The sequence below is a fragment of the Hyperolius riggenbachi genome, chromosome 12 (assembly GCF_040937935.1).
Source record: "Hyperolius riggenbachi isolate aHypRig1 chromosome 12, aHypRig1.pri, whole genome shotgun sequence".
Taxonomy (NCBI): domain Eukaryota; kingdom Metazoa; phylum Chordata; class Amphibia; order Anura; family Hyperoliidae; genus Hyperolius; species Hyperolius riggenbachi.
This window is the reverse complement of record NC_090657.1, coordinates 111,407,469-111,424,174: the sequence shown is the minus strand read 5'-3', so window position 1 is coordinate 111,424,174 and position 16,706 is coordinate 111,407,469. Positions and strand designations below refer to the sequence as shown.

The following is a 16,706-nucleotide window of genomic DNA, read 5'->3' as shown; positions in this document are numbered from 1 at the left end:
GCTGATTGAGTAAATGGCAGCTATACTATCTGGACTGGGCTGAGGCAGAGGCGAGAGAGGCTCCAGCCTCAGGGCGCAGTGTAGAAAGGGGGCGCTCACTCAGCTATCATTCCCCTATTGTGCTTGAAGCAGAGAGAAACAAGAAAAGGGTATACATGGCAGTGACTGCAAACCGATAAAAGATTAAGGTGTTGGGAGCCCTGGGGCACCTCTTAGTCTATTAGCAATCAGTGTGTGATGGCTGGGGTGGGAGGGATGGAGGGGCACACTTTGGTGTCTCAGCCTTGGGTTCTGGAGGACCTTGTCCCGGCTCTGTATTCTATATCTGATCCATTCCCACATCTAACCTTCTATGTGAGTAAATCTATGCTTTTTTCGCTAGATTGCTAAATGCATTTAATAACCTTTTATGGGAATAATAATTAAAAAAATATACTGGAACTCTTTTTTTTCTTAACTTAAAGGTGCAGCACCACAACTTTAAAAATTTCCATTAAGTAGGCAGTGCCTACCTGCTTGCTGTTGAAATATTTTCCAGTACTACTCCCCAAAGTCTGCTTCTGCACCTCAACACTGCCACTTTATTTTTATTTTTCAAAGTTGCTAGAGGTGTACGTATTAGAGCGTTGTCTGGTCAGTTGGGCACAGGGTGAGCCAAATTACTGCTTACCCTGCTGCTGCTGAAATTCCAGGTGGCATTAAATATTATTCCCTCTCCAAGTCGTAGCAACGTGGCATTAGATATTATTCCCTCTCCAAGTCGTAGCAACGTGGCATTAGATATTATTCCCTCTTCAAGTCGTAGCAACTTGGAAGGACACTGGGTTCTGTGTCCGGCTATTGCTGGCACCCAAATTACACTGAAAATCCTGCTGCACCGCTAAAGATGTAATAACATTATGTCTATGGCAGCACCCAGGTCAGGCGCTACATGGCTGTGAGCGCATGCCAAAATGACCTGTCTTGTGCTAGAGAAGGCATCACATCTAGTAATGGCAGCACAGCCTCAGCTTTTTTCTAGACATGGATTTTTTTTTATTTATTTATTTATTTATTTGATACATCAGTTCAGTCAGTCAGCAAATAACTGAGGCAATTGCTGTATCCAAACTGAAAATATGATTTCATTGCTTCCTGATCAAGCAAAGGAGAGGGTTCTTATGATTTCTTTGCAGTTCAAATAAATTATGTGCTGACATCACACTGTTGGAGCCTTGTTGCATTGTGGGAAATAACAGCTGTTTCCAACTGCCAAAAATGCATCATGTCTTTCCACAGACATCACCTTTCAGCAGTAGAAATGTCGCCATGTGATAAATGTCAGAATGTAAATCAGGGAGTGAAAAGATCTTACAATGGGCAAACATTGACTAAATCATTTATAAATAATTATAGTAAAAATTAAAGGAATACTATTAAAGTATCTCAAATTTCTGGAAGCAGCATTAATCAATATGGCAATATGAGTCAGAACGAACACAGCATATGCTTCTGCTGTGCAGTGTGTCTTTTTTTAATATACCTTGCAGACAGCGTCCCCTGAACAAACTGACGGCGACGGGTTATTGGGGCAGACCATTATGCTAGAGGTGATGCCTCTTGCCGAGTGCAGCTGTGGACTATACTGTTTTATGCTCCCCAACATCAGTGCAAGTTATCCAGCATGTTACTATGAGGAGGGAGAGACAACAGCTCTCCCTCCCTCTCACTCCAAGTCTGCCCGGCCAATAACACCATGCTTACTTGTCCCCTTCTGCTTGTGTGTGAAGAGAATCGTCAGAAGTTTCCCTTCACACTAGTAGTGAAGCCCGGTTCATGAGGGATTGGCTCATTTGAGCCGGTTCTTTCCTGTGAGTCGAGTGATCCGACTCATCACACTGAACCGAATCAGTTCAGTGAATGAGAAAGACACTGAACCGAATCAGTCCAGTGGATGAGAAAGGATTCCTTTCTCATCCACTGGACTGATTCGGTTCAGTGTCTTTCTCATTCACTGAACTGATTCGGTTCAGTGTGATGAGTCGGATCACTCGACTCACAGGAAAGAACCGGCTCAAATGAGCCAATCCCTCATGAACCGGGCTTCACTACTAGTGTGAAGGGAAACTTCTGACGATTCTCTTCACACACAAGCAGAAGGGGACAAGTATATGCTGTGTTCGTTCTGACTCATATTGCCATATTGATTAATGCTGCTTCCAGAAATTTGAGATACTTTAATAATATTCCTTTAAGCACTTTTTTTCATTATGTTATTTTCACTGGAGTTCCTCTGCAAGTGCCTGGTTTTGTGTGAATTATACAGTGTTCCCTGAAATTTTACAATTACTTGCATATTTACTCACTGCAGTCTTTGAGCACTGCCACAAAAACTGAAACTTACCTGTGCTGCTAGGGGTCGTCTGGCATGGTGTAGGCAGACTGTAACGGTGAGTTGTCTTTTTCTAAAAGATAAACAACATATTACATGACATTATCATATATTATGAACCTGTCTCATGGCATATAATAGAAAGGTCAACTGAGATTATTTGTATCTCAGTTTCTAAATAGGGGGGGGGGGGGTCTTCTGAGAACAGAGGTACTTTACTTAATTAATCTCCATCATGCCAAAAGCATTTTCTATCCATTTACATTTGCAATCAGTTAAATTGTCATCTTTGTTTTTAGGATAAACAATCCCTCCTACTTAAAAACAAAAAACTGTAACGATTGTGGATTTATCTCCGTGATCCGCGCACAAGGTGTGCGCTGACACGGCGGAAATCCTCCACAAGCGTATGAAAGGAGAGAACCCAGCTTTGGTGCAAAGCACCAGTAGAGGGAAATTCCCACCGGCAGAGGAGCAAGCCTCTGTACTGCCACAGATGCCAGATGGGAATTGTCCGAATTGCAACCGAGCAGGGCAAGATAGCCCATAAAGAGAGACAGCACAGCGACAGGGTGAATGTGTGTTCACCAATCTAGTCGCCAACCTGCGACGATGAACGCACAACCGTGAAGATCAAGTAGGAAAGCAATCGCAAGAGATAGCGATTGCTACTAAGCGACACAAGACTGAATAAGCACAGAAAAGGGATGTATGTATGTCCACAAATCTTGTCGCCAACCTGCAACGGTGAACACACAACAGAGGTGATCAAGTGAGAACGCAATCGCAAGAGATGCGAATGAGAATGAGCACAGGAACAGAATGTATGTGTGTGCACCAATCTAGTCGCCAACCCGCGACGGTGCACACACAAAAGCAGAAACAGAGTAGGAACGCAATCGCGAGAGAGGCGATTGCCAGAGGTGACACAAGACAAAGCAGAGGTAAACCCAGGAGCAGAGCAAAGGCACAGTATGAGAATGATAAGGAAAATAACAAACGCTAACTAAACGCGAACACCGCACTCATTCACAACAGCGAACGCGTTAACAGCGCGGTCTCCGCACGTTAAGAGCAACAGAGACAAGCACGCCACCCTAACTAACCACCGACACACAAACACGAAACAGAGAACGCGAGCGCTTGCTTAACGGTTATCTCACCGAGCCTACCGCAAGCATTCGTATCAGACAAGACAGACAGACGGACGGACAACAGGAATATGAGAGATGCGATCCACCGTTCTTCCGTCAGAGCGAGTGCGATCCGGGTTCAGGGATAGGACAGGAAAGATCCACTGCTCTTTCCGCCAGAGCGAGTGCGATCCGGGTTCAGGGACAGGATAAGAAAGATCAACTGCTCTTCCGCCAGAGCAAGTGTGAATCAAGTAGGGAAACAGAGTTATCAGGATCCACTGCTCTTTCCGCCAGAGCGAGTGCGATCCAAGTATAGAAACAGAGTTAGCAGGATCCACTGCTCTTTCTGCCAGAGCGAGTGCGATCCAGGTACAGCAAGATGAGGTAGCCAGTGGCAACCGCTGCTTCAGCTTACCCTCCAAGAATACAGATCAGAAGGATCCACAGCCGCTACCGCTAGAGGCTAGTGTGATACAAAACAGACGAAAAGAAGGAGCTACCAGTAGCAACCGCTGCTCTGGTTAGCACCCCCAGACAGACAGAACAGGCAATACAAATAATACAACCTGACTGAACTAGAGGGGTGTCTAATACAGCCCCCAGAATACTCTAAGATAACTTTAACTATCCAACAGGAAAGGCTGACACTCCAGGAGTGTGTTAACAAACCATTATGACCAGCAAAGGATTGTGGGAGAAGAAGGCTTTTATACTGCCAGCCCTCAAAGGAGACAGTTGGGCAATTTGCATGTATGCAAATCTCTCAGCAAAGCAACTCTGAAAGTTGCAAGATGAAGCCAGGTCTCTTTTCCAGAGACCTGCATCCCTCAGACATAAGGAATGCTCAAACAGCTGACTGCCTGTGCAGCCAGCTGAGTGGATCATTACAAAAACACTATAAGAACCCAACTGTCCCCTTTTCTGAGGGACAGTGCTTGAAACCCAATCCCTCTGTGCCTCTTTCTTCCTCATTTGTCCCTGCTTCAGGACTGATGTACAGAGCTATGTAAATATATATATATATACTTCTTACTTTCAAATATTAATATGAAGCCAAATGAACCACGATTGAGAAAAAGTTATTCATTTACATATTTTCTAATGAAATCTTTATAAACAGGGGTGTGGCAGGGGGCACGGCTTAAAGGAAACATCAGGGAATAAAAAAAAGTGACTTAACTGGGGCACACATTCACGCATGCACAGGAACTGCCAACGTGGCCGGCAGATGCTACGGAGGAGACCCCAGGAGACCCACTGACAGTGGAGCTGCAGCGAGGGACACATAGGTTTCCAAGGACTGGAGGAAGCCCCAGGTAAGTACATTTTTTTTTAATTCCCTGATGTTTCCTTTAAGAATCCCTCTTTTATTTTTACTTCAAAAAGTTGGGAGGTATGGAAATCTCCATGTTTAACACAGACAAACTGTATAGTAGATATCTGTAGAAATAAAGTATTTGTGTTGCAGCTTTAAGAACAAAATTAATGTCTTTGAAGGACAACTGTACTGACAATGCACATGCCAAAAACCCTCATTAGCCTCCTGTATGCCCACCCAAATATATTTTGCCTGATTTCACCTATTTAGCCCCTGCAGGCACCTGTGATCTAAAGAGCTGAAACTTAAACTGGCCATACACTATTCAATTACCACTCAATCTTTTTGCTTTAAATATTTTGATGGATATTTTTATCGGCCGAATGAAAACCAACATTGTGAATCTATCTTTCAATCGATTTTCGCTCTTAATCTCAATTGTAATATTAATCATAATATATATAAAAAAAACAAAATCAAGTGATTATTGAATAGTGTATGGCTAGCATTATGTTTACATCCAGTGCCAGCGCTCCCTCCAGTAGCTAGATGGCACTGTTGTATAGAATGCAGATGTCCTCTCTTCATTTCTGTCTATTACAAGGTAGACCCACTTGCCAAGACTAGTGGTATCACTCTATGTAAACGTCAGGAGAATGGGCTGTTCAGACCCCTGGATCTTCTTTGCCCTGTGATACACATGGATTTGGATGAGGAGATACAATTACTGGGTACAATTAGCTACTGACAGAAGCATTTTTGATCCTTTACCCTTTCAAAATCCCATGGTGCCTGGGCTCTGTTATTTAACATCCTTGGTACAGTGAGGTCTGAAAGTTCTTTTAAAGAAAACCTGAACTGAAAATTAAAAGTCAAAATAAACATACACAAGTCATACTTACCTCCCGTGTAATCTACTCCTTAATCTCTTTCTCCTTTCCCGCGTCCTGTTCGTCCACTGTGATCAAGGGAATTCTCTGTCCTCCATTTTGAAAATGGCCATTACCCTATAACCGCTTTCTGGTCAGCACACTGTTAAACTGTAACATCGCCCACTTGAGCCATAGGGAAACATAGACATTACTTGGCACAGCAGTTGTCCTCTCAGCTATAACTGACAACAACTGATAAATAACTGACAGCAACTAATATATTTCAGTTCTGACAAAATGTTGTCAGAACTGGAAGGGATCATTGTTAGAAGAAAATGGTGAGCTTCTGAGAGGAATTGATGGCAAGGTAACTCTGTAATGTTCATTTGAAGTTACCTCATGTGTTTATTTTAAATAACTTTACTCAGTACAGGTTCCCTTTAAGCTGATTTCATGATGTACAGTACATGAGACACATTGTTTTCAGCAGCAGAAATGCTATTGTTAATGCTGTTGCAATAACTGATATAACTGGGACAATACATTTATGTGATGACACTTTCTTCTATTTTCTGCTACCGCAAGTCTGGCATGATCTGTTCAGTGTATGGCATGTTTACAATTTCTGACAGGAGAAAGAAAACACTGCTGCAAAAATATTTTAAATAACCCAATCACTGAAAAATCACATAATGGTGTGATTGCTATGCTATTTTCCTGGGCTTCTATACTTAGCTTACGAGGCCAATCGCACAAAAAATGCACAACGAGCACAACAATTGTGAAAAATTGCGTTGCAAGGGCAGCGCACTTATAGAAACACCCCCAGTGTTCTCCCCAGGCTCTTTTAGCTGGGTGCTCCACCCGGCTATTTTTGGTGACCACTCGGCTGTTATCTGCTCACCTACTCCTCTGCTGTAAGCAGAGAAGCTCCAGCCCTGCATTCTCTCATCTCGCCCCACCCAGCTATTTTTTCATGCCACCCAACTACTTTTTCATACCACCCAGCTGGAAAAAAAATTCTGGGGAGAACACTGACCCCTTTGCAGTTTTCGTTAGTAAAATGAGTACCTAGCGTTTTCGCGAAATGCACTCCATAGAAAATAGACCTTAGGTGAAAAATCAGGACTGCAAAGATATTATAAGACATGACTGATGGTTGCAGCGCCCTGTGTACAACACTGGCCTCTAACCTCTCATTCCAAGATTGAGCTCCACATCCTCAACTGGTCATGTGCTTAATTAAATAAATGTAGAATAAATTCATGCTTTACTCACCCGCCAAGACTGAGCTTCTTCCAGAGCCACAGATAAGGCCTCAAGGGGGTTCTCAATGACTCGACCTGTACACCCTGAAAAATCCATAGGGACCAAAGTGCTATCTGATACACTGCGCTGTGGGGAGCAGAACATGACACTTAGAATTCGAAATCTCATCACATTATTTTTTTAAACGAAGACATGGTTAAAACACCACCACAAAACTCTCGTTTCTGTGCAGCCCCCTCCATTACTATTCTCATGTGCAGCTGAACAGCTGTGCCTCCATACATTCATTTACTGAATAGAATAGAATTCTACAATAACAAGTAGTTAATTGATTAATTTAGTAATGGCATTGATAGTGCACCTGTAGCTGAGATTATCTTAAAGTGTAGTTATAAACTTTCAACATGTACATCAATATAGTGGACTTTGATTGTACAATTCAGCCCATTTGGTGATGACAGCAAATTATGAACTGCAATATTGAACAACACTATTACAGTGGTTTGCAAAAGTATTCAGCCTCCTTGAATTTTTCCACATTTTGTCATATTACTGCCACAAACATCATGAATCAATTTTATTGGAATTCCACGTGAAAGTGGTGTACACGTGAGAAGTGGAATGAAAATCATACATGATTCCAAACATTAAAAAAAAAACTGCAAAGTGGGGTGTGCGTAATTATTCAGCCCTCTGAGTCAATACTTTGTAGAACCAAATTTTGCTGCAATTACAGCTGCCAGTCTTTTAGGGTATGTCTCTACCAGCTTTGCACATCTAGAGACTAAAATCCTTGCCCATTCTTCTTTGCAAAACTGCTCCAGCTCAGTCAGATTAGATGGACAGCCGTTTTCAGATCTTGCCACAGATTCTCGATTGGATTTAGATCTGGACTTTGACTGGGCCATTCTAACACATGGATATGTTTTGTTTTAAACCATTCCATTGTTGCCCTGGCTTTATGTTTAGGGTTGTTGTCCTGCTGGAAGGTGAACCTCCACCCCAGTCTCAAGTCTTTTGCAGACTCCAAGAGGTTTTCTTCCAAGATTGCCCTGTATTTGGCTCCATCCATCGTCCCATCAACTCTGACCAGCTCCCCCGTCCCTGCTGAAGAGAAGCAATCACAGAGCATGATGCTGCCACCACCATATTTGACAGTGGGATGCATAGCGTTTTACATTTTGTCCAAAAATTTCCATTTTGGTCTCATCTGCCCAGAGCACTTCTTCCACATGTTTTCTGTGTCCCCCACATGGCTTGTGGCAAACTGCAAACGGGACTTCTTATGCTTTTCTGTAAACAATGGCTTTCTTCTTGCCACCCTTCCATAAAGGCCAACTTTGTGCAGTGCACAACTAATAGTTGTCCTATGGACAGATTCCTCACCTGAACTGTAGATCTCTGCAGCTCGTCCAGAGTCACCATGGGCCTCTTGACTGCATTTCTGATCAGCGCTCTCCTTGTTCGGCCTGTGAGTTTAGGTGGACGGCCTTGTCTTGGTAGGTTTACAGTTGTGCCATACTGCTTCCATTTCTGAATGATCGCTTGAACAGTGCTTCATGGGATGTTCAAGACTTTGGAAATCTTTTTGTAGCCTAAGCCTGCATTACATTTCTCAAGAACTTTATCCCTGACCTGTCTGGTGTGTTCTTTGGACTTCATGGGGTTGTTGCTCCCAATATTATCTTAGACAACCTCTGAGGCCGTCACAGAGCAGCTGTATTTGTTCTGAAATTAAATTACACACAGATGCATTATATTTAGTCATTAGCACTCATCCAACAATGTCTATGGGCAACTGACTGCACTCAGACCAAAGGGGGCTGAACAATTATGCACACCCCACTTTGCATTTATTTATTTGTAAAAAATGTTTGGAATCATGTATGATTTTCGTTCCACTTCTCACGTGTACACCACTTTGTGTTGGTCTTTCACATGGAATTACAATAAAATTGATTCATGTTTGTGGCAGTAATGTGACAAAATATGAAAAACTTCAAGGGGGCCGAATACTTTTGCAAACCACTGTATATTAGTAGTTTTGTCGTACAGGGCAATGCAAACAGCAGATGGCCTGCAGGGTCAGATTAAAAAAAATAAATAAAACATTCACACTTTACATTACTAATGGGTGTGTGTGGAATAATGACCCTGATCTTATATCCTATCTTTAACCATTAGCCTAACCCAAACATATCACCTAATCGAAACCTGACCACCAACAATTAAATATTAACATGGACACATTGCCATGAATCCAGCTTTTTCAATATAAAGTAGGCGGAATAGTACAATGTAAACCCCCCCCCACTTTTATACTGTCTTTTTCAATGGTAACCCCCCCCCCCCCCCCCCCCCACACACACACACACACACACACACACACACACATACACAAAATAATGATTGGCTACTTTGGGAACCAATTGTTTTATTGTGCACACTGAGTTTGACATACCTATGTCTTCAAATAGGGTTCAAATGAATAATGGAAATAAACTGCACTTCTGATCAGGAATTTATTACATGCCAAGCACACTTAATGCAGACCTGAAGCGAGAGTGAAATGCCATATTTATTACTTTTTAAACAATACCAGTTGCCTGGCAGTCCTGTTTATCTCTGGCATCAGTAGTGTCTAAGTCACAACCCTGAAACAAGCATGTGGCTCATCCAGTCGGACTTGAGTCAGAGCACCTTATCTTCATGTTTGTTCAGAGACTGAACAAACACAGGATTAGGGACAGCCAGGCAACTTGCATTGTTTAAAAGGAAATATGGCAGCTTCCATATTGCTCTCACATCAGGTTCCCTTTAAGTACACTGACTGAGGCTCAACACACACCATACAATCTTTGTTGTTCAATCTTACCACTTTTATGTAGTATAAGTGCTAATCCAATCAATCATTCAAGGTATTTTCAATCTGTTGGCCCTTATACTACATAGATTTGGTAAATCTGTACAACCAAGATTGTATGGTGTGTGTTGAGCTTAAAGGCGATTCTTGTGATTTGTGACTACACTAGAGAACACCTGTGTGAAATGAGGGGACTTGAAGTGATGTCGTACCCACCCATGTGCCCGTCAATTCCCCCCATCCCTCTCCCCATTTGCGTTAGGTTAAAAAGGTTACTGTCTTTACCTAAGGCCTGTTACACATCAGAAACGTGCAGGAGAACGGCTCCTGCACGCGTTGCGGCGTGTCGTCGGGAAACTCCGGTGCAATGCTGAGTAGCGGCGGTAGTAGTTAATTAACCCGAAGGGGAAACGGCGATTCCCGACGATAAAATGCGCCGGGATGCGCAACGTATCGAAACGCAGTGTCGGGTGTGAAAGGTAAAAGGAAAGTCTATGGACTTTCCTTTTACCTTGGTTAAACCAAAGTATAGACCTTGCGTTAAAACGTGTAAAAAGGGCTCTGGTGTGAAAGAGCCCTTAACAGTAGAATACCCCTAAACCCCACTTCTAATCATCAGCCATAACCTTCAAGTAACCTTGTCATTAGCTTATCCAAGTTAACCAAATGACAGTGGCCTCAATTCATCAAGCATTACCGCATTCGGTAATGCTGAAAACAGCTTATTTTTCAGAGTATTTAGGAAAGTGTCAATTCATCAAGGCTGTTACTGCATGGCAAGCTGAAATTACCGAGCAGTGAGGTAAATTACGGACTTGTGCGGTAAATACCTCAATGCAATACATACAGCATGCGGTAAAGCCAGGTAACCTATTTGATAATTACCGGCAGCTGTCCTCTGTCGCAATTAGTGCAGAGGAGCTGTGACTCACACAAGCAGTTATACACTATAACTGATAAGAGCAGATAAGAGCAGAAGCCAATAGAAACAGCCCCTGTCTCCTGCAAGTCCCGCTGATCTGACATTGATAGGTTGCGAAGGCTTGTTGGGAGGGTCCAGCTTTTCTACCCCCCAGGCAGCGAGCAGAGAGAAAAGAACAAAAGTGGTTTCCCCTGCCTCCCTTTAGACATTTAACTTTTTAGGTTCCTGTTTAAAGAGTAGCTGTTTTACAGAGTAGCTACTGGGGAAATCACCTAAGCATGGCATGTGTAATGTCTCCTGGAAGTTCATCTAAGCTGTGGCAATTAAATAAAATGTTAAGAAAGACTAATGGACAGATTCAGAGCAAACTGAAGCATAGTATTTCGGTAAATTACCAAACTTCTACTGCACCTTTGAAAATATTGATGTATTAGCAAAAAAAAATCTAAAATACCAAAAGCAGTGTTTTCCGAAATTGTTTTTTTTTATCGACAGCCTTTGATGAATTGAAGCCAGTGCCCCTTAAGGTGAAAGTGTGTCTCTTATTTAACGGTTTCAACTATCTGGTGTATGAAGCATGCTAGGCACTAGTTAAATGCTCTAATAAATAGTACTAAATTACTAGATGAATAGTACACTTCAACAGAAAAAGAATCCTGACACGTCGACAACACTCAGTGCTGAGCAGGGCCGGTTCTAGACTTTTTGCTGCATGAGGCAAAGTTGTGAAGATGCCCCCCCTCCCCCCTGATTTCGAATGATTAAACAGCACACGACAATTTAATCTGCTTCACTTAATGTTCTCACATGACATGCTGCAGCTCAACACAATAGCACACTTGCTGGCTGTGAGTCTGTGACAAACAAACTGCTCATCATCAGCCTCTCCATTCCTCCTCAGTCAGGACAGCAGAGCCACCTCCTACCTTCTGCTGTGAAAGTCAAATGAAACACTGCTGCTCTCCTACCTCCTCCCTCCTCACTCACTGTCAGACTCCTCACACAGCACACAACAAGCTGCTTATGCCCAATGATGACCTCTTCACCTCTCACTTCTCCTCCTACTCTGACTGCATTCTGTTAGTGTAAACACAGTACAAACCTGCTGTCCCTGTAATCTCTGCTGCCTGATGCAAATGTTTCACCTCGCTTCATGAGAGAACCGGCCCTGGTGCTGAGGCAAGCAATGACTTCAGCCTTTCCCTCTAAAATATGTGGAAACTAAACTTACCTGTTTTTTTAGATCTGTCCAAGGTTGAGGGCCACGTCTGGAAATTTGGTAGTTTTTATAGAGCTGGGCTCCGTACTACAAAAAAACACAAAGCAAAATAAGCATGACGGAGGAAAGCAGAAACTGGCAGACAATGTAAATCAGATAAGGAAATAAGTGTGATCTACTAAGATACTGATGATTCTGAGGCTTCACAGATAAATGTAAATCTATGCTGAACTCGGCTGCTCGAACCACTTAACTTTTTTCTTGCTTTTTCTCTGCTGCTCATGTCAAGCTCTTCATTGGCTGCTAATTAAACAGAGGATCCATTTCAAACCCCTAACCATAACTTACAAAATTCTCCACAATCTCCCTCCCCTGTACATCTCCCCACTACTTTCCAGATACCATCCCAACTACAATCTCAGGTGTGCACACAACCTTGTTTTGTCCTCCAGTAGAATCACCTCCTCGCATTCACGTGCTTCACCACTCCTCTGGAATCCCCTGCCACTACACATTAGTCACTCTCCAACCTCTGAAATCTTTAAGTGCTTCCTCAAAACCCACTTTTTCCTACAAGCATACTCTCTATCTTAGGCCTAAGTGCATCACAATAACCTTGTTACGCACTTAAAGGGACTCCGAGCAGTGCCTGTGGGTATGCCTTTAAGCATACCCACAACTAATTAATTATATCCTCACACCTACCAGCATGATGTTTGTAATTATATCCCCCTGGGTTCCTTGTATTTCATTGCATTGCACTAAATGGAGCTGCCGACACTGGGGAAAGTGTTGCCCTGCATAATACAATGCTGAATAAGGAATCCAAGATGGCGGCCACGATTTCGATCACGAAAATAGCGAAAAATAAAAGGCGTAGGGTTGCGGTTTATATATCAGTGGAAAGAGGAGAAAGAGCAAGAGCTTCAAAATGGTATGCATCTTTCCATTGTTACTGCACTGTTCGGAGTCCCTTTAAGCCTTTCCCACTTTGACCTCGGGCCAAGTTGTACTCCTTACTAGATAACCTAAAAATACATTGCCTCCAAGTATGAATATTGTATACTACCCTACCCAGTGTGGAGGATCCAGGCGGCAAAGGAGGATGGTGAGAGAGTGATCAGACTGGAGGAAGCCCCAGGTATATGTAATTTTTTTTATACCCCCATCTCGGGTTCCCTTTAACCTGAATCTGTCCATAAGTTGAAACACTGTTCAATATCTGTCTCCTATATATCGTCTGTGTCCCCCTGTGCCTCCAGTGTCCCCCTCTGTGTAACCTCTGTCCCCCTGTGCCTTCAGTGCCCCTCTCTGTGCCATTTTTAAAAAAATAAACTTGAAAAAAAAAAATGTTTTTTATTTGCTTCCACAAAATTTTTGGTCCGTTTGCCAAAGTTGGAGATTACCTGCATAAGCAGAAATCTGTGCACACTTCATAAATAGGCCTCAAAATGTAAAAGTGAAAGAAGTAATAATAGCCCGATAGGGCTATCACACTGGACATGGTGCGATGTGTTGCAGCATGTCCCATCGCGGCACAGCAAGAGTTGCATGTGTTTTGGCAAGGTAACACCAGAAATATGGAATACTTTCAATGGAAAGGATGCCTCTCTCATTTGGTTGCACTGCGGCTAAAAAGTGTGGTAAGGCGTCTCGGGCGCACCAACAACCACACTGCAACAAGTGTAAAGGAGGCCTTACATACCTGCAGTGTCTGACTGGCTCTTATGATTATGAATTGATAGTAGATATGAACAGCTTAAAAGTTGTTAATCCAAGACCAGTTCAAGGTAGTAGTGAACTTTGTATCTAGGCTCACCTTGAACAATCGAATGGCAGTAAGCCAACAGGTGCGAGACTGTTCGTCCTCACAGCATAATATCTTCAGTCCTTTAGTGCCACTCCGCATCTTGTGTGGCTGGTAGAGATTAAATAAGAAATTGTACAAAGAGGACTGGTTAAAATACAGAAGTTGCTTTGTATGCTATGCCTGAGAAACAGGGGCAGGGTGTTTTCAACTTGGCCTATAAAAACTAGAAGAGATATTATGAACCCCTATATTCTTTTTTTTACATGAAAACGGTCTTAAAAAATCCTGGCCAGACATTTCTGTTTATTTATGTATCTTTTCTAGTTCTGTCTGACTTGTGCAGGCCCAAAAAAGTTGTGATGATATGTAAAGCATATATAAAAACAGGAAATGGTGATTTGCAAACCATATACAGTATATTTAACTGAAAGCAGACCGCATAGAAAATGTTAAAAACTAAACTAAAATATATGATTTCTTTTAAAAATATGTTCCCTTTCAATCTGACGTCAGCAACAAATTTCAAACAACTTGGAACAAATGCGTGTTTACCATTGTGTTACCTAACCTCTCATTTCAGCAACGCTTTGTAAAAGCTTAGGAACCAAGGAGACAATTGCAATAAATCACGTTGCCCTATTCTTACCTCAACATTCTTGCCTCAGTTGCTCAACAGTTTGAGGCCTTTTTCACACTAGGACAGTTCAATTGTGTTGCGTTACCCCTTTTTACCGTAGGGTAACGCTAAAGCAGTGAAAATTAATGGGACATTCCAGATCGGATGTGATGCGCCGGAAGCATCTGATCTGACGCGTAAAGCATCAGCCTGTTACCGTTCAAAATCCGTGGCGACATGCGGTGACTGGAAGTCATGTAAGTCAATGGTGATGCACATATTTTAAAATGTTTTGCGTTACAGTGCACAAGCACAGAAGCATATATTTTTTTTCGGCCACAGGAAGTGAGCCTCACTTATAGTTTGGCTTGCTGCCAGAAGTGAGATTGCCGCAGTAATCTCCAAAGCCTATTTTAAGCGTTGTGGTGCGATATTGCGATGCGATCAGGCCCGGATTTACATCAAAGGAGCCTATAGGCACAGATGCCCTGGTGCCCTAGACTTCACCCTCCATGGGGGAGATTTAGCAATGCATTACCGACAGTTTTTTCTTCTAAAACTGTTCTAACCAGCAGAAGAACAGTTCTGCATGATGGTAAGAAACTTCCCAAAGCCTATGTAATAGCGGCAGTTTAGGGTGGATTTCTAGAGCTACACTACAGTTAAGAAAAGTGCAAATCCATTCCTTAACTATAAAAAGAAACGGAGCGCACAATAGTGCATTACCTGTGTTTATTTTTAGTGGTGAATTAAAAGTTGTACTCACAAAAGTTCAATATTAAAACGCTTCTCAGCGGTGAAGCCAACCGCTTATTATCCCAGGCAGGGCGGCAGCAGCGCACTGCGGCCAGCAGCGCGGGACCCGGTGGTTGGGGAGAGCCGTCTCGCTGTCGGGGTGGGCGTGGCTGTGGATCAATAGGCGTGCAGCGTCATTACGCGTTTCGGCGCCTTCGTCAGATGACGCGTGCACGCAACACGGAGGGTTTTAAGCCAACCTCCGTATGTTGTCATGGTGAATGTAAGCCATGGCATCCGGAGAAAAAACTTTATTTAACAAATACTGGGGCGAACAGAACACTTGTATCGGGATGGAGATCAGAGGGAGACCTCGTCATAGGCGGTGCTGGCTCACAGAGCGCTGTGCGCTCTCGTGTGGGTGTACTGCTGAATACATGTTTAGCATACATGGTGAGCCAAAGGACACTGCAATCAACAAAACAGGCAAAAGGGACCCCCTTATTGTCCGTACAAAAACATGAATTCATACATCAGCTATTACATCTCTGAGAGTTCCAAAAATTAAAAACACATCATGAAATGGATAAAAAAGAGAAATAAACAGAAATAAGAGAAAAAAAAAGAGATGTAATAGCTGATGTATGAATTCCCTTTTGCCTGTTTTGTTGATTGCAGTGTCCTTTGGCTCACCATGTATGCTAAACATGTATTCAGCAGTACACCCACACGAGAGCGCACAGCGCTCTGTGAGCCAGCACCGCCTATGACGAGGTCTCCCTCTGATCTCCATCCCGATACAAGTGTTCTGTTCGCCCCAGTATTTGTTAAATAAAGTTTTTTCTCTGGATGCCATGGCTTACATTCACCATGACAACATACGAAGGTTGGCTTAAAACCCTCCGTGTTGCGTGCACGCGTCATCTGACGAAGGCGCAGAGCGCCGAAACGCGTAATGACGCTGCACGCCTATTGATCCACAGCCACGCCCACCCCGGCAGCGAGACGGCTCTCCCCAACCACCGGGTCCCGCGCTGCTGGCCACAGTGCGCTGCTGCCGCCCTGCCTGGGATAATAAGCGGTTGGCTTCACCGCTGAGAAGCGTTTTAATATTGAACTTTTGTGAGTACAACTTTTAATTCATCACTAAAAATAAACACAGGTAATGCACTATTGTGCGCTCCGTTTCTTTTTATAGATATCTTCCTTTACCCTACTGTTTGGAGCGGCACAGTACATTCTCTTTTCAAGCAAGGAAGACTCACTACTGTGCATGTGTGACTGCAGCTTCCAGAGAGGAGCGCAAGGATTTTTGTTCCATTCCTTAACTGCTGCAGATAAGAAGTGCTCATTAGCAGTTCTTCAGATAGTGCAGTCTAGATGTGATTTGTGGAGGGCTCCTCGCCCCTCACTCAGAGCTTGCTGACAGCAGGTGTGTTGGTTACCTCAGCAACAGCAATTCCCCTCACACACTGCAGTGCCTGAGAGACCGTCCTAGCTCCTTCTATTCCTTACAGTTTAAAGCTGGCCACTAACTGTCCAATTTCTAGCAAAAAATCGTTAGAGCGATCAGAA

The 16,706-nt window shown here is 43.1% G+C and overlaps 1 protein-coding gene across 4 annotated transcripts in view; it reads right to left on the bottom strand.

The window, feature by feature from the left end:
- Positions 1-16,706, bottom strand: part of GRB7 (growth factor receptor bound protein 7) — a 437,163-nt gene that overhangs the window by 29,896 nt on the left and 390,561 nt on the right. For all 4 annotated transcript variants that reach the window (XM_068262979.1, XM_068262980.1, XM_068262981.1 and 1 more), the window contains 4 exons: positions 13,790-13,888; positions 11,983-12,057; positions 6,976-7,092; positions 2,384-2,444 (listed from right to left, as the gene is read on the bottom strand). In XM_068262979.1, coding sequence (XP_068119080.1) covers positions 2,384-2,444; positions 6,976-7,092; positions 11,983-12,057; positions 13,790-13,888 — 352 coding nt within the window. The remainder of the gene's footprint in view (positions 1-2,383; positions 2,445-6,975; positions 7,093-11,982; positions 12,058-13,789; positions 13,889-16,706) is intronic.